This window comes from Halyomorpha halys, unplaced genomic scaffold, assembly GCF_000696795.3.
Source record: "Halyomorpha halys isolate HHAL.00 unplaced genomic scaffold, Hhal_1.1 Scaffold199.1, whole genome shotgun sequence".
In the NCBI taxonomy this organism is placed as follows: domain Eukaryota; kingdom Metazoa; phylum Arthropoda; class Insecta; order Hemiptera; family Pentatomidae; genus Halyomorpha; species Halyomorpha halys.
In genome coordinates, this window is record NW_027112578.1 from 757,740 (window position 1) to 776,232 (window position 18,493).

An 18,493-nucleotide genomic window follows, 5' to 3' on the forward strand; every position below is an offset into this window, starting at 1 on the left:
ATTGTTTGAGAATGGCTCATTAATTTTTTTTCATATAAGTTGATATTTCTTTATAGAAGCATTCAATGCTGTTCAAGCCCGTGGGCAAGGTATGATATAAAATATAGATGTATACCAATCTTAGGACTGGTATTTTATTCAAACTAATTCAATATAATCATTACTACATTCACTTTTCACATGTGTCTAAAATGATTTTAAATTAATGCAGAGCATTAAGAACATGACAATAAAGAGCTACGTCAATTAAAAAAGAGAAATATATACATATATAAAAAAAGGAGAAAACATCTAATTACTGTTTATTACAAGAGATAATTAAAAGTATTACAATAATACATAAGTTGTCTAGATGGAAATATCCTGGGACTAACCTGGAAAAAAAAAAAAAAAAATTATTTAAATACAACAGCTATTATTAATTCAAATTAAAAATATAAATATGGAATAAGTTTTTAATAAAACAGGAGTTAAAAAAAAAAAAAAAAAATACAGCAAATGGTTTGATATACCACTACCAATTAAAAAAAAATATTGGTACCATTTAAAAAAGGCCTGAAATTGATATAAAATAATCAACTATATTTCAACCTGAAATTGAAATGTACTATATACCTTCCATTTGTATGATGGACGTACCTGGTCAATTACTTCACTCCTTGAACATCTGTTAGAAAATCACTCAAAAAATTCTTTAAGACCACTTTTAAAAAACAAATTTGAAAAGATCTTCACAGATAAATATTTTAAACGATAAATAATTTTTCTAATAAAGAGAGAGGAATTCTATCAAACAATTACTTAAAATTATTTTTAATAACAGATCTCGGTGACCTGAAATATTTTAATGTTTCAAATGAATCAAGCAAGTAAAACAAAACAAAAAAATAGTTATTGCAAATTTAAAAATAATTATCGCGTGTAAATTAATTGAAAAATAAAAGAATTAACTCCCACTTCTGAATTAAGTAATCATAAATGAAGTAAACTATAATACAAATTCGCCGAAATGGATGAAGTATGGTATTAAAAAAAAATAAAAAAATATTAATATTAAAAATGAATAACACAGGACGGCTGTACTGCAACAGGAACGACTGCATGTAAGAACAGGAAACAGCAAAACAGCAAGTAACAGCTCCCCTCTCTTTCTCTCTCTGTCTGTCTCGGGACAAACACCGTGACTGCTTTAACACCTCCTGCGCCCCAAAGAACACAGTTTTATGTTAGTCATAATCTAGGATCCAATGGCCCAGTTATATAACCCCATCATTAATTATTATACTAATACAATAGAAATGTTAAATGTTATAAAGTGAATAATCAGAGGTCTTTATTAATACAGTTACAAATACTAACAAAATACTAATACAACCATTATAATACTTTAGAGCTCAGTCAACAACACTAATTACTGATGAAGAAAAAGTACAATTATTTGTCCTTTTAAATTAATGGGTTGTATAAGTAACTTGTGAGTATAAAAAAAAATTATTATGAAATATTTAATTTGATTGTGATGAATACTTCTACTGTTTTGTTATGCAAATACTCACATTTAAATTCAATGGATCTTATAATCTTATTTTTATAACTATAATAAATTCCATTATTATATATATTTGTTTATAATAATTTTATCAACTCAAAAAGTAATAAGATAATAATGTTGCAATTATTAGTTCTTCATTGAATCAATATTACTGATTGAACATTTTCATACAGTAAACCATAGGAAGACTAAAATAAAATACTTGATATTGTTTAACGAGTTAAGGAGCTAGCAAAACATAATAAATGAACTAACAAAAATATGCCACAACTTAAAAATCAAGCGAGTATATGCATAACATATTTCCACTCTTAAAATACTAAATATGTCCAGAGGTGATTGATAAAATCACTAAAGACAATATATGAACTACCATTAACGAAAATATTATATTAAATCATTATGACTAACTAAATGCAAAAAACATTTTTACTGATAGGACTGTTTTTTTAAGCACACAATAAATATTAATTAAATTTATATGTACATGTTTTCATGCACACATAAGCATATATGTATTTTTGCCGGTGTGATTCTACTTATCATAGCACACAGTAAAAAATTAAAACTTTCAAAGTAAATTAATAACATTTTTAGTTTGTTAATAGACAACATTATGTAATGAAAATAATAGACACATAAACCAAATTCAGCATTAACTAAATCCCAATTTATCAGAGCAACCTTTAATAATATTTCATGAAAATGAACAAAACAAATAAAACTAATTATTTAAACCTACATTTCAATGAAAGGCTATTGAAGAACTATACCCACTAAGAACTATTGAACATGAAGTAATATGTAAGTAGAAAACAAAAAGTATGACTGAATTTATTTCATGCATTAGCAGTAGACTGCTAAATCTTCAAAAGCAGGGGGCCACTTTTTTTTTTTTAAATGAGATGAAAGATCTTATGCAATATAACATATATGATAACACCTTATGCAATAGTCTACCTGAAACTGTATTACATATCTCAAAGAAATAACTTTTTTAAAAAATGTACACATAATTAATAAAAAGGAATAATAAATACTAAACTCAATTTAGATAAGTATTAAATAAAGCCTTGATTGGAAGAAACACAGTACTGCTCTTTTAGACATCTAGATTTTAATAAACCATTGTTAATAAAATTATTCCTTATCACCAAACTAAATTTAATAATTAAAAGATAACACTTCATACTTAGCTGTTATTATCTGCTAATAAACTATCTAGGTCACACCTATTAACTAACATCAAAACTATCCTGCATTAAGTACAGGAAAAGACCTTTGTAAACTTATACTATCAAATTTATTATCCCTATTTACCATTATATTGGTGATTTTAGATACAATGTTCTATATATCTTGGGAAAATTATTTATCCATAAATCTCTGGAAAAGCTTTCAGATGTAGTAAGTACATGAATAGAATGTACAACTCTGAATGTAACTAAATAGATAATTCTAAAGCTAGGTGCTTTTTATTTTTTAAGGTTTGTAATTTTTGATTTTAGATATAAAGCCTTTGATATATATTTTCCTAGCTCAAATGGCACCCCAAGCAAACAATCCATCAATAACTTAAAATATTTTGCAAAAATTAACTGCTGGTCAATTCACTGAGGTTCACTATATCTCACATTCATATAACAGGTTTGAGAGAAGAATGAGAAAAAGGAAAGAACTGGAATCTCATGTTTAACTCTTAAAGGCAAAATCTGTAGAACAATTAAGTCCCATGATTGTTATGATTGCAGATAAATACCTAAAATTAAATAAAGTTGTTTAGCCTAGCAGCCTATTGAAAAATAATATTTAATCACCTTTAACACATATTACAATATGCTTCACCAATGCCTATGATATATCTAGCGGTTGATCTTTACAACCTCTTATTAAGTATTATGAATAGTTTATGATTTGATAGGTTTCAACATTTCTGCAACTTATCAACTTTCCATTTGTCGAATCTAGGTGGTAAATTTTCATAATGTGTTATGGTAAGTATTTCAATCCAAAAGGGCACTCTGATTCAATCAGGACTCTTAGATGTCCCACAAGATACTTCCAGTAGAAAAAAATAAAATAGAAAATTATATATATGAAGATGGTCAGGGTTGTGGTAAAATAGAACAAAAATTGTTTATCTTTGTAGAGTTTTATCAGGGCTGTAAATAGTTGTTAACTATTGTTAGTCTTTTTAATTGCAATCCTGACCATCTTCTTCATATTTAAAATAGAAAATTGTTTAAGATCAAGAAAAATATTATGTTTTGTACATTTATAGTTAATGTATAGAGTTTTACTAATTAATTACAAAATTTGTCTCACTTTCAAACATGGAAATTTCAGTTTGAAATATACAAGACATAGATATTACAAAGAATGTCAGTAGCTGAGAAATTGCATTATGAACTGATGAAAATACTTTAGATTTAAATTTTTTGGCTTTAAACCACCTTTTAACAAATGTACCGTGTATTTCGTCTCATAGGTTAATAGACTATAATAAAAAAAGTCTGATTTGTTTAGGACTAGAGAAACTACAACTGAACTGCTAACTCAGATAAATAATTCTGTAAAACAATGTGTTAGTGGCCACCCTGTACTGTAGAATAATAATCAATGCTACATATAGCAAACAAATAATAATTTAATGCAACTAAACAGTAACTAAGCACCTTGAGTAAAAAATAACAGTGATAGTTTCAACATACACTAATAATAATAACCTATCTACATCAACACCTGATAAAAATATATCACTATTCAATAACAAAGAAAATAGTCACCTGGAAAAAGTAATTCAGTTTTATCATTTCCAATCAAGAAACATTCGTACACAACATTTATCTGAAAATAAAAATAAATAATTTTAATAAATTTCAATATGAATATTACTAAGAGAAGTGATAATTAATATGCTATGAACACACTTCAAAAAACTATGGAGGAGCTTACTTAAAGCAAAAAACATTGTTCTTAGAATTATTTTCATTTTGATATTATTTTGTTTCCATACTACCCATGGGAGGGAAGTTTTTTATTCATGAAGGAAATAAAAATAGTGTATGCTCTCAGAATCAAATAACTTACCTAGACCTTGAACGAGATCTGGAATGTGAGCGGGACCGTCCACGGGAGCTCTTGGAATCAGATCGAGACCTAGAACGAGAACGAGAGTATGACCTTCTGCGTGAACGAGATCTTGATCGAGACCTGGATCTGGACCTTCTAACAAAGATATTAAATAACCAAATAAAACAGTTTGTTAATAAATGTTATAATGTATATATATATAATAACATGAATTTTAGATACTGATAACAACTACTGTATACTGTTAATTCAATGAAAAACAAAAGATATTTAAGAATGATATATATATACACAATTTCTATTTTATATAGATGGTTGACCATATAATAAATGCAGTGGTGCAGATAGTAGTCACAAAAAAATTAAAAAATAGTGTAACCTACTTATTAAAAGCATCCATTACAACCCTTCTAGAGGTCTACATGAAGGAAGCATAAAAAAATAAAGATTTAAATTGATTAAAGGTTGAAGAGGGAAAGGACCCTTCTTATTAACTCTCAATTCTCAACACAAATGGCTAATGGTTATCACTAGAGACCGGAGCTTTCATTCCATTACATCTTTGATTTTCCACAGCTTCAAATTTAGTGAAACCAAACAGACAATTTACAGAATGAAGATCATTAAATTTTGCATTCAATGATAACAAGAATATTACAATTTGATAAGGTACATTCAAAGCAAGTGGCTAAGTAGTAACTTAAGCTTTCAGATTTATGAATTTTTTCCACTTTGTAAACTTAGCACTTCACGAGCACTTAATAAACAATCCTATTGCTACAGGATACAGATAAATATTTGTAGATAATCTAAATAGCTTTCTAATGAAAACACCATTATTTAAATTTCATTAAGAACAATTCGAAAATGCCTACTTCTTTGAAGTAAATACTTATGCTGTAAGTATATTTCAGAAACTAACATTGCGGTGAAAACTTAATAAACCTGTGAACAACATTAATATTTAAAGTAAATCCTATATAATAAAAGAATTCTAAAACTGAAAAAAAAAGAAGTATTTCTTAAGAAATTCAAAAATAATAATCTTCCTTAATAAAAAAATATATATATTAAAAAACAATACAAAGGTATATATAAAATTAGAAGAAAAAATAGAATTCAAAAATAAGTATTAACTTTATCAAAGAAGGGGTACAGCCAAAGATGAGCCAACGGAAGTCAATTCCAAACAACTATGAGGGAAATAAATTAAAGAAAAAATAGAATTCAAATATTTGTAATTATTATAAGATTAAGAAATAGTTTTTAAATAAACAAAAAATATTTTTCTTGCTAAATGTAACTATTAAACAATTGAAATTTGAAGGAATGTACACAAGAAAAGTAACCCTGAATATGACTCAGTGAGAGTAATACTTGCAATCTTGACACCCTTTTTCACAAGACTCCTTTAAAAAAAATTTAAAGTATTTTTCTGGGCCGGCCCATAGCTCAGTGTTCAAGACTTTTCCATTCAAAATCCTCAGAAGAGGTTTCTTTAGAAAATAAACATACTGTTATAAAAAATGACACTGTTATACCTAAGATTTGGTTAGAAGCAGCTACAGAAATATTAGATTCACTGTTACATTTTTCCCTACAAGTTTCCAGTGCATCAAGTAAGAATGGCCCTTCATTCAAATGAATCATGTGTTTTCTGTCTATTGTCTGTTTATATTTTGATATATTGTTCCTTCACCATGACACAGTTATGCTGCCTTAAAATTTTGTCAAAAAATGAAACATCTTTAGCCCTTCTCCATCTAAAATACTAAAATACCTACATAAATAGGTAATTTTAGTGTTCACCGATTTAATTAAGATATATAAATGATCGAATGATTAGAAAGATACAAATTATTAAACAATACACAAACCATCTATAAACAATCTACCAACTGTTACCAAGACTAGAGTTAAACTAATAGACTCAAAGAGTTTGCAGGAGAAAGGAAATCCTTAACCCAATAAGAGAGCAGACGAAAATGGAAAAATGGATGGTCCTGTCCATAGTAGTGTTTACACTTTATAAATTATCCACAAAAACTCTAAATCCTGAAAAACCTGAAGGATGTAACTGTCACTAGTTAAATAGGTAGTATTAGGTTTTCTGTGAAATGTAGTCCCAAAACATAAATGTTCCAGTCATCCATGAGTTCTTATTCTTTGTCATGATATTAGGTTAGTTTAACTGAATTTCTTAACCCCTAAAATCAATAGTAGACATAGTATTTCCACATAAACAAAGAAAACAATTTAAATCACAGAAAATATTCTATATACAAACATGTTCTAATAACCAAACAATAACTTTTTTAATTAGTTATGATATAACAAAAGTGTTTGTAGAATATATATTATTACAATGATAAATTGAATTCATTCACTCAATTATTCATTATAATTCATAATAACAGTTGGATTTTTTAGAATTATACAATGTTATATTGATTAACTTTAACTTGTTTTAATTTCCTGTCAATTAGTTTGATTTATATACTTTAATGATAGTAAATTAAGTTCCTACACGTAATAAATTTGTCCTGATTGATATTTTAATATAAAGTGTGGTTTAAAAACTTAATTGTATTGATTAACAAGTTACATCCTCAAGATGAAGTAGAAGAGACAAAATAAGGGAGAGAAAATTAAAAAAAATGTTGAAGGTCATATTGCTCTAGGAAACCAATGTTCGAAATAAAATGTTTCAAACAAGAAGTTTTATTTCAATAACTGTTATTTGTAGCCGATTGCCACTCCACTCCTATTATAGCTCTTAACATCAATAACTTAGATTAAAAAATAAACCTTAAGGGAACATTAACAGTATATAGGCAACATTGATCAAGCAATATTTTGGTGGTTTTCTGCAATCTACCTGTCCTTGAACTTTAAACTTCAGAATTAACAAAATTGTGAAATTATTATACACAATTACAAAATGATAATTTCAAAATTTTGTCAGCTTGAAGCACAGATTTGATTCAGACATAGGTACAAAGCAAAACAAATCATCTAAACAAAATGTCAATTGATCACTTAAGCACATTAAGCATGAAAATCTATTAATAAAGAGAAGGGCTCTAACAAAAGCTTTGTAAGACATAAGATTAGTAATCAAGACTAAATTTATAACTCCATAATTCAAGCAATAAAATAAAATGTAATGTATATAATAACCTTCTTCTAGATGATCTTCCTCCTCTTCGATATGGAGAGGATGGACGCCCATAACGTGCCATTTGCACTCTCAACTCCCTACCATCTAACATTCGTCCGTCCATGGCATCCAATGCATCTTCAGCATCTCTTTTATCATAAAATCTGTTGAAAAACACAATAAGGATAATGAATATAATTATAACAGCTTATTTTAATGGCTACTAAGATTTACTGCCTATAACTGTAACAATTGTTTAAATGCTTTACATTTACATGTGGATAAAAACTGTTAAAAGAAAAAAACGTACCACCTTAAATTTATATCTGACAATTCAAGTTCTTCCAAATTACTAAGTTTTAATGTACACTTGATGAAAATTAAAATGACTGGGTTAAAATACTGTTTCACTTTTCCTGATTGAAATTTAAATTATATAGAGCAAATCAACAGGTTAATTTTAATTTTGCATCATAAAACATTACAATTATAATAAAAAACAGGTATTTTTCTCATAGAGATTCATCTCATGATTTGTTTATATCAGGGTTCAAAATTATGAAAATTATATAAGTATAAACAGCATAAATGTACAGTAAATGGAAATTACAGTTCATGAAGCAAAATATCAATAAGAACGGCAATAAATAAGATCAGAAATGTATGGATGGAGAAGCAACAAATAAAAATAATTGGGATTCATAACCATGTTTTTTTTTTCAACCACCATCCACTAACTATACTTCTATCTTCTAATTTTGGATGTATCTGTTTTTACTGTTGTCAAATATTTTTAATTGGTATTACTCCACCTATAAATTTTTATTCTTATTATCTATAACAGTTTTATTACTAATTAACAGTTAATTATATCCACTTTAACTTCCACTTCCTTCTAATTTACACTATTTATTTTATTTTTTAATATAATTTTCACAATTTTTATTTGTCTCAAATGATATTGTATAGTATTACATTGTGACAAAGACTTGCTACATGGGATAACATGCAGGTTTCAAATAAATAGTTCTTGTTGCTATTTATTACGTTAAGTTAGCACCATTTTTGACATAAAAAAAAGAGACCATCTTCTTTCAATTCTAAATAACCATCTAACAGATTTTTTTAGTACAAGTTCTTTCCAGAACTATATCATTAAAACTTTCATAATATAAATACCTCCAAGAAAGTCTTAGTTAGAATTTTTATCATATAACTTAAACCTGGGTCATTCTTAAGACTGCAATTTTTCATAGCCCTACTAAACTAAATATTATATTATATATAATATTTCAAAAATAGATATTTGTAGTGAATTTGAACTTAGGCCAACTCATTCAACTTAATTCATAATCTACTTTTTAAGAAATATATTATTGTTTTAATCTAGCCTAAAAGACATGTATAAACTAACGACTAACACATGCGAGATAATAATGTATAATGAAGTCAGAGAACACTGCAATCATTAATATATTTATTTGAAAACTAAACTCATTGGTTATCAGTAAAATGTAACTAATATATTAAAAAAAAAAACACCATGCTTCAAACATTTTAAACTACATAGGTATATTCAAAACTAATTTTAATTGTCAGTCAGTTAAACCTTACAATTGTTGTAGTAAATTTTTTTTGTAACAGTTAACTACTCTAATGCAATAATGGTCCATTACACCTCCCTGTAGTAAGTAGTGGACAATAATCACCATAAGAGCTGTCTTTGGTTAACTTTCTATTAGAGAATTTTCCAAAGATTTTCAACACTAAGCTAATTAGTCTTCTATGTACTTTTTATCATTCACAATTTCAGGAAATACTTTATACCGTTTTATAGCTCTTGGGTTCAGTATCTCTTCAGTTGTACACAACTGATCAACAAAGATAAAATTTAAGATGAAGGGTTTACCGATAAAATTAGTATTTAATAATTGGATCATTTAAGATCTATGATTATAATTTAACTATTAACAATCTAAAAATTAATTTGATTCCACATTACTGCAGATAATAAGCTTAGTATTCATTTAGGTAATGAAAAAATTTGTCCCATGAGAACTGAAAATTTCCATTCACATTGTTACTTTAAGCATTAGAGAACAAAATAGATTTGAAGTTGGTCAGTCTGCAGTCAAATTTGTGTTTTGGCAAACAACTAATACTGTAAATATGACATTGATGGAATACTACTAAACAGGTGGAGGGGGTTCATACCTTGGCTTAAAACAAATCATTTAATTGGGCCCAAATTTGGAACTAGGAATTAGTTTTGAACTACAATAAATAAAAATAATGTTTACAGATGGTAATTTCATTTTTCTTTCCATGATTTGTAGTTGGATCTTGTTCTGTTCTTAACCCTGATGAAGGCTTAAAATTCTGGCCGAAACGTTGGCACGAGTTAATAAGTTACTTTATCTTATTTGTGTTTTATTTTGACCGCAACCCCCTACCATCTTCTCCTCCTATAGTCATCCACAGTCAACTCTCTCATGATTAAAAAAAAAAAAAGAGTAAATTAAAAAATACCATAAGACAATAAAATTCAATCAACCCTACTAATTTATAAATTGAAAAAATAATCGAGGCCATGAAGATCAACCACCTATGCTCATAAATAATAAGAATACAGATATACAAGTACAATATTTGTACACCTAATAACTTTTAATCTAGATACAATATTTACTCTAATACAGTGGTCTTATTTATGACTATAGAGGTTCCTTTTAAAAGATCCTTCACATACTCCAATACAAGCACGTAAAAAATAGAATTTAAAATTTTTTTCAATTGTGGTACATGTACACTACAATGTAAGCGAGTACTTATTTGCCAGAGAATCAAACAGGAACTTTCAAAGTACAATAACTGTTTTGAACCCGGATTAATAAAAGAGATATAAACACAAGTAATTAATAAAAGAATTAAAATAATACAAACAACAGGTCTAATGGCAGACCAATGCCCATTTTACAACTGATCATTTAATTGTATTACTTATTGCTTAAATTGTAAAACTATAGTTCAGAGTTTAATATTTGTTATAATTTAGTGTAAGCACATATAAAATAAAATATAAGTCTTTATCCATGCATTCTAATTTGTATTGCTCAATAAAAACTTTTTTTTATATAATTGTGATGATAAATTTAATCAGTACATTATATAACATATTAACTAATTTAGTAGCTATTAGCTACCAAATAGTTATAATAGCAATTAACTAAAAGGTAATGGGAATAATAATTAAGATTAACATGTAAAAAAAAAAATTAGGCATCATAACTAAATTTTCAAAAAAAAATAATCAACTAAATATTGTTGAATAATTCTCTACAAGGACATAAAGGCGTAATATACTTAAATATAGTGAAATAAACATAGGATTAGTTGAAATACAAAAATGGTGTACCACCATACAAAACCTAATGAGTTAAAAAGAATGTAGCCAAAACTAAATAAGGAACATAAAAAAAATCTGACTCAAAGAAAACATTTGCCACAAATGAAACCACATGCTCCTCATAATGCGACGCCAACAAACAATCTCCTACCAATTATATAAGTTTTTCCAAATATTTAAAGTGTTATTATAAATCAATTAATCTTACCGAACAAATGCAAAGCCTCTACTTTCACGTGTAAATCTATCTCTGGGGATATAAATATCACCAACTTCACCACACCTTTCAAATACACGTCGTAAGTCATCAGGGGTAGTTCTGTAAGTTAAATTATCAACTTTCAACGACACCATGCCATCGATGCGAGGTGGAGGCCGCCCGTAACTCATTTTCCTGCAGTTTGCACTCAACTAATGAAACCAATACAGCAACAACGATTCTAAACGACGCCCGACACCGAAACAATATGGCGTCTAGAAAAGCTTTGGTATAACCGGATATGCAACTCACAAATACTCCCTTCCCCCCCTAACAAGAACACTACTGAAATCACGAACTTATCACCTGGCGCGAATGATTGATTAAAAACATACATACCTTACAAATGCGAAACCTCGGCTTTCTCTAGTAAATCTGTCCTTAGGAATATAAACATCACCAACTTGTCCATATTTACCGAAAATATACTTCAAATCATCACAAGTAGTCCTATAGGTTATGTTTCCAACTTTGAGGGATATCATGTTATCGACTCTCTGAGGTATTCGACCATAACTCATTCTTTATTACCAACTCAGCGTAAATATTCACATATCTTTAAACGAAAATCAATCAATGACAAGAAAATCGGCTAATAACTAAAAGGGCATCAATAAATCTTGACAGAACAATAACAACCTGTGTTGACACCCTTAGTACCCACTGCCAAAGAAATTATTGTACAAGCAGTATCTACAAAAAAAAAGTAGAAAGACAGCAATGTCAGCAGCTAACTTTTGTTGTAGTTAGCAGTCATGATTAATTTGTTTTTCATCTATCAGTTTAGTTTGGTGGCTACATAAATTTGGGCAGTAAGTCTATTTATTTATTTTTATCAAATATTTGTAAAAGTAATCTTTATTAAAGATTGATTTTATTTTTTAATAGACTGACTTTTTTTTTATATGTCTACTACTAACCAAATGACAAATATTCTTTATACCAATTGTAGAAATTAATGAACACCTTCCAAATTAAGAAACACAAATAAGAATACTTTTTATGGCATTTAAGTAATGTTTTTGTACATGAATACAGTGTGTTCTAAATGTTTACAAGCAGAAATAAAGTAGATTTATTATATTGATCATCTATGCAAACCCCCTTCTGTACTACAATTAAGGAACCTAATGCTGGTTGTTAAGATACGGCCGATATTTTGTGGTATCTATATTTTTTTAAAAATACTTAAGATATAGTAACGAAACATATCACTCCATTCTTTGCTGTTATCAATCTTTCCTGTCCAATATTTCTAATATCATAATCGATAGTAAGTATTCGGCCTCAAAAGGTCATCGATTTAAGTTTTTAGCAACTGCAAGTAGGATACCCGTAAGTATGTTATCCTTATTTTTGCGATTCGGTTAACTTTTTAGTCTCTTGTTGAAAACCGGTATCAGAGTAACGATACTTTCTATCCGAGTATCTATATTTTTTATCCGATACCATCTGGAATTGATGCATTAATTAAAAGTACATACATTAGTTAAAACTATTGCACCACAATATCGATACATTCGTGACATCGCAACGTCCATACCTAGTGGTGACTAACCACAAGAATCAGCCTCGTATATATTAGAAGTCAATTTATTACTCCACATAAACATTTGAGGATCCAGCTAGGCAACTAGGATCCAGGGCGCACGTCCTCCGTCACCTCACCTCAGTTCGCCGAAACATGAACAGATTGTTTTATTCATTATTATGTCCTTGTTGAAAAAGTACACTATACTTCAAAAATTTAGTTTCTAAAAGTGTACTAACACTGTAGAAGCAGTACTCAAAAAGCCTACCTTTTCTTACCATTCCAACAAAGGTAGTAGGGAAGACAAGATTTCAGTCTGGAGCAAATAGCCTAACATCTCCTAAGCTAATAGAATAATCGTTTACTTTTGGATTCTGGTCTTACAATTCCGAAGCGAACAGCTCGAGCCACTACCAGAGATACAATCCTAACCAGAGCTATTAAGCAGTCCACGTTGTAGTCATTCTAAACACCTCCGAGTGCGAATTATGTTTCGCAGAACGGTTCTTGCAGTTCAGAACCGAATCAAACGTTATGACAAGTATTCGTAGAATTCGTGCTATACTAACAAGATCATCTATTATGGACTGATAAATGCAGTGACATGTAAATTATAGGGATAAGCCCCTGAAATAAACGCAAACTTTTCTCTGGAAGTGCGAAAAAGTAATGATTTAATTTTTAAATTTGCACAATTTTAAGATATTTGTGAATAACAATAGTTTCGAGGTGTGTATTTAGACCAGGCACCTATTTAAGTGATTCAAGAACGGTGCATTAGCATAAAAACGCCTCAGACAATGTGTATTCAAATATGTTAGTTTAGCTAGATAGGAAGTGAATTGGCTGGAGGATCCGACGTGGTGAGGGGCCAATCTACAAAACATGTACTATCGGCGAGTTTTAAGGTTATGCGCCTCAAATCTCCGCAGAATGGAAACGATACTCTATAAGGTATTCGCTAACGATTGTGTAGGGAATGGTAAATCCTAAAAGTGTTCGCTTTGGGTACTGTACCGCCTTTAAGGCGGATCCACATGTTGGCCGCTCGTCCCGAATCGGAGGCTTGTACAAATGCTCGGTAAACAAAGAGCGGACCATCCACATGTCAGTGTTATTCAGAGAGGCAAGCATGGCGGACGTACAAGTGGTTTCATTCATTACACTGGAATTATATTATTTTTATTACAAAAAAAAAATGGAAGGAAATTAAGTATAAATAAATAAATTAAATATAAAAAGTACCAACAAACACCTTTAACTTACTAACAGCTCTCAGTTGCAACTAGACAAAAAACAATGTTGGAGATGCTACGCGAGCGCTCTCACGAACCCCTTTGATCTGTGTCCAAAAAACCGACTCGGCAACGAGCTTAGGTCAACTAAGCCAAGCCACCCATCCACATGCTCGCGCATGTCTGAGTTCGCCATGGCTGGCCAACATATAGAGTCCCCTTAAGAAATTCTCTTACATTCGATAAGGTTCTGTAAGTATTAGCTGTAGATCCTTGCGAAGCGACAGAGACGGCCAAAGGGTATTCGCTCTCGGTTACAAGAAGGTTAAGGATAGAGGAGAAATCCAAAGGAGGGAGTGTTAAATGACAACATATGCATTAATTTCCAAAATAGTGGTATAATACTCTGATCCAGTAGCAATTACTTTTACTTACTGCTTTCTTAGGAGGTGCATCCATTTCGGATTGGTTATTGAATTGGAGTTTAAGGTAGTGATTCCTCTGGGTATGGGTCAAAAGGTAATTGAGAATCAGTATGCGAGACTAGCTTTTAATGGAAAATTCACCTCAGAGAATTCACACAGAACAGAATATTTATTAATTCAAATATTATAATTACATGTTTATTACATAAACAAAATAAAATTATTTACTAGATATTAATTCATATGAACATTAGACGATAATCTGTTGCCCCTCTGTCGCACTAGGTTGGATCGTAATGGTTCTCACTGTTCTTTAACAGCTCTCGGCAGCAGCTCCTAGAAGTTCTACCTTGCTCAAAGTAGCTACAATACTATTCGAGGCTTTTTTCTACAAAATTCAGAAGTACCACGAATCTGCATGATACTAGAGTTCGAAAATTTATAGTTTTGACTCGTGTTGGAACCCACCTATGTAGATTCGACACATACAGTTGAGACGTCATAGGCTTGTTCAGTTTTTTATTGAGGGGAAGAGTGGAAGCCAATCCCTAGATCCCTTTTGTTTGAGTTTAGATTACAATGGTGGACATTCCAATTAACTTGAACATTAAACTAAGCATAAGCTTGGAGGAAGGAGGGCATAAAGGAGGGGTATCGAAATGGAAGGCTGCTGATGCTCAAATCATAGTAAATATATTTATTCATTCTCAGAAATGTTACCATCGTTTTATTTACTTTAAAAATAAGCAATTCCGATTGAAGTGCTTGGCAGTTCTGATTGTGAACGGTACTTTCTAAAAATATATTTTATTCGGTCATAATCAGTAATTATGTAAATTTCTTCCTTTCCTTTTTTTTTTTTTTTTTTTGAGCTTCCAACTGTCTCAGACTTGAAAAATGAGTGTTGTAAGATGTCGATCTGTTTTTATTTAATACGTAAGGCGTTTAAAAACGATTTAAACTATCATGACGGTATGTTTTTTTCTCGGTTTTTGTTAATATAGGCCATAGTTCAGATAAACTTATGTTTTAGGCAAGCTTTTTTCAAGGTAAATGAAAGGAGGAGACCACCACCTAAGCCTTACCGCAAGCACTTAGAGGAAATTCTTATGCTTGAACGGATGAACCCATTATATACGATATTCAGACCAATTAAGGTCGGTAAGTATTGGAGTAGAAAGTGTAGGGTGATCTATTATTTGTATGCTGATGATATACATCACACTTCGAAGACTGCAACGGACACATTGCTAAAATTTTTTAAGAAAATATTTCAAAAAGGTTGCTTAACGAAAGGTTCTAATGGACAAGAAGAAGAGTCCGAGAATGGATTAGATGGGAAGATGCTGTCATTAGAGATGTCCAAGACCTGCTGTAAACACATAACTGGCTAGGTATTGCCATACAGGTTGGGGCAAGGTGTTAACATGCAACAGCACAAGGTCAGATTATCTGGCGAAGAATCATTGAGGAGGCCATCGACCACATTTGTCTGTATTGCCAAGGAAGTTAAGATAGTTGGTAAGCTAATATTTTTTTCAAGAATTTGGGAAAAGTGAATTTTTTGGGTAAAAATTATGAGGATAGTTTTAGAGGATGTAATAGGGCGAAAGGTCAAATAAATGTGAAGGAATAGGATAAGAATCAATAGGAATAACAATTAATCACAGTTTATAGGTCAACAGAGAAATTATGCGAGATATGATTTGTCAGGAGAGTAAGAGAGGATATTGCTGTGGAGATCACATACAATAAGATACAAACATAAATTATACGAAAATTTTTAAAAAAGTAATGGAAATGATACTGAATCATAAACAAACGAACCAGTTTATGATTAATTTATGGCTTGGATGACTAAATATTACTCAGCCGAGAGATGGTAAGCAAACAAGAAAACGACGCGATCGCTCGATTTTACTACAGTCGAGAGATGGTAATCAAACAAGAGAACGACGCGATCGCTTTAGTCAGTTTAATAGTGGTCCTAAGTCTGCATCTCTCTTCTAGGTCGTGGCATTTTTTTTTTCTTTTCCTTTTCTTTTCTTCCATCACAGACAAGATTCTGACCTATATATTTTGAATTCTTTCATCACTTGGTCCCGTTGTCTGCTTGACATGATCACAAAAGTCACTAGGACGTGCAGTAACTGACTAGTTAATACTATTGCACTCGTAAATACAGAGACGATCGACGCTCTCTACTAAAGAAACTGGCCACAACTAAACAAAAGAATCTAACGAACTACGAGAGTAGACTGAAATGTTTCCGACCTAACAAAAATACAAAACATTTTTTCTGATTTTTTTTTCAACATAGTCTCCTTGTAACTCTACACACTTCTTCCAGCGATGCTCCCATCTCTGCAACCCGTCCAAAAAGTAATCGGCGTTTTTCTCTGCAAAATAATTGATCATGAAGGTGATTGCCTCTTCATTTGAGGAAAATCTGTCTTACGAGCGCAATTTTTAGATGAGGGTACAAAAAAAAGTCGCTCTGGTGGGTAAGGGGGTTCAAGCAGTTCAATCCGTAATTCGTGGATTTTCGCCATGGCAACCACTGAGGTATGAGATGCGGGCCGTTTTTCCGCGAAGTTCTTCCTTTAGCTTATTAAGTGATAATGCGTAGTATGCTCCAGTAATGATTTTTCCTTTTGGCAGATAGTCAATTGAAATAACTTCATGACTATTCCAAAAATAGTCGCCATCACTTTCCCAGTCGGTTCCCCCTTTGCAGTTCACTGTTTAGACTGTATTTTTGTTTCGGGCGTATAATGGTGTATCCAAGTTTCTTCTACAGTTATTAATTGCATTTGCTTTTATTTACGGGTGCTGCCATCTTCACGTTGCGGTCGGAAACTTTTCTGATCATCATTGTAAGGACTTTCTGATATAATATGACTAAAAACTATGCAGGCGTGCTAGACACACACTCACAGACACACGCACGCACACACACACACGCACGCGCGCGCATACACACACGCACGCGCGCGCATACACACACACAACTCCAGTACATTAAGAATGCTTTTAACACTGCAAGATGGACCTGCATAATAGATGCACTACGGACTATGGCGGTACCAGCCTATCTTATGAGAGTTCTAACAGACTACTTCAAAGATAGAGTTCTGTTTTACTTTTCAGACCTTGGCCAAAGAAGATATGAGGTGACTGGTGGTGTCCCACAGGGCTCGGTATTAGGGCCTCTTCTGTGGAACGTCATGTACGACGCAATCTTTAAATTGAAATTGCCGGAGGAGCCACAGTTGTTGGATTCGCAGATGACGTTGCAGTTGTAGTGGTGGCGAAGTACTTGGAAGAAGTTACCCTCATCGCTAACCAGGCTGTTGCTACGATACGAGGTTGGCTGTCTTCGGTAGGCTTACAACTTGCAGATAACAAGACCGAGGTTCTCCTAGTAACTAGCAGGAAGCAGACTGAGTCTATCACTGTCACGGTTGGTAGGCACGAAATTCTTTCCCAGTCTAGCTTAAAATACCTAGGAGTCATGATCGATGCACGCCTCCGCTTTAATCTTCACACGGAGTATATCAGCGCCAAATCTGCTAAAGTAGCATCCTTTTTGACACGCCTTATGGCAAATGTCGGAGGTCCCAAAGAAAGTAGTCGAAGACTTCTTGCTACTGTTGTCCCCTCCATTATGTTATATGCAGCCCCGATTTGGAAACAAGCGATGGCTACCATATCACACAGGAGACAGATAGTTTCAGTGTTACCGCAGAGTTAGTTTAAGGACAGTTAGCGCTTTTCGAACTGTTTCCTACGAAGCGGTGTGTGTGATAGCCCGAATGCCACCTGTGGAACT

The 18,493-nt window shown here is 31.3% G+C and overlaps 1 protein-coding gene across 5 annotated transcripts; it reads right to left on the reverse strand.

Annotated features, from left to right (window-relative positions):
• Positions 1 to 272: 272 nt before the first annotated feature.
• Positions 273 to 12,133, reverse strand: SC35 (SR family splicing factor SC35). Of its 5 annotated transcripts, none has more exons than XM_014418503.3 (5): positions 11,810 to 12,133; positions 7,826 to 7,969; positions 4,643 to 4,780; positions 4,339 to 4,399; positions 273 to 374 (listed from the first exon to the last, which is right to left on the reverse strand). In XM_014418503.3, exons 1-4 carry the CDS (start codon positions 11,989 to 11,991, stop codon positions 4,396 to 4,398), a joined length of 468 nt encoding a protein of 155 aa, XP_014273989.1. In that variant the 5' UTR covers positions 11,992 to 12,133; the 3' UTR covers positions 273 to 374; positions 4,339 to 4,395. The 5 variants fall into 5 exon arrangements, with proteins under 5 accessions (XP_014273989.1, XP_014273991.1, XP_014273990.1 ...); XM_014418505.3 differs by lacking the exon at positions 11,810 to 12,133 and adding an exon at positions 11,420 to 11,741 and having other exon boundaries at positions 4,643 to 4,711; XM_014418504.3 differs by lacking the exon at positions 11,810 to 12,133 and adding an exon at positions 11,420 to 11,740 and having other exon boundaries at positions 4,643 to 4,777.
• Positions 12,134 to 18,493: the final 6,360 nt, after the last annotated feature.

Excerpts from the sequence above, each read along its gene's own strand:
- SC35 (XM_014418503.3), bottom strand. The coding sequence starts at position 11,991 with ATGAGTTATGGTCGAATACCTCAGAGAGTCGATAACATGATATCCCTC. Across the intron at positions 7,970-11,809 it reads CGAGGTTTCGCATTTGTAAG|ATTTTATGATAAAAGAGATG; the intron begins GTATGTATGTTT and ends GTTTTTCAACAG. Across the intron at positions 4,781-7,825 it reads GGAAGATCATCTAGAAGAAG|AAGGTCCAGATCCAGGTCTC; the intron begins GTTATTATATAC and ends TATCTTTGTTAG.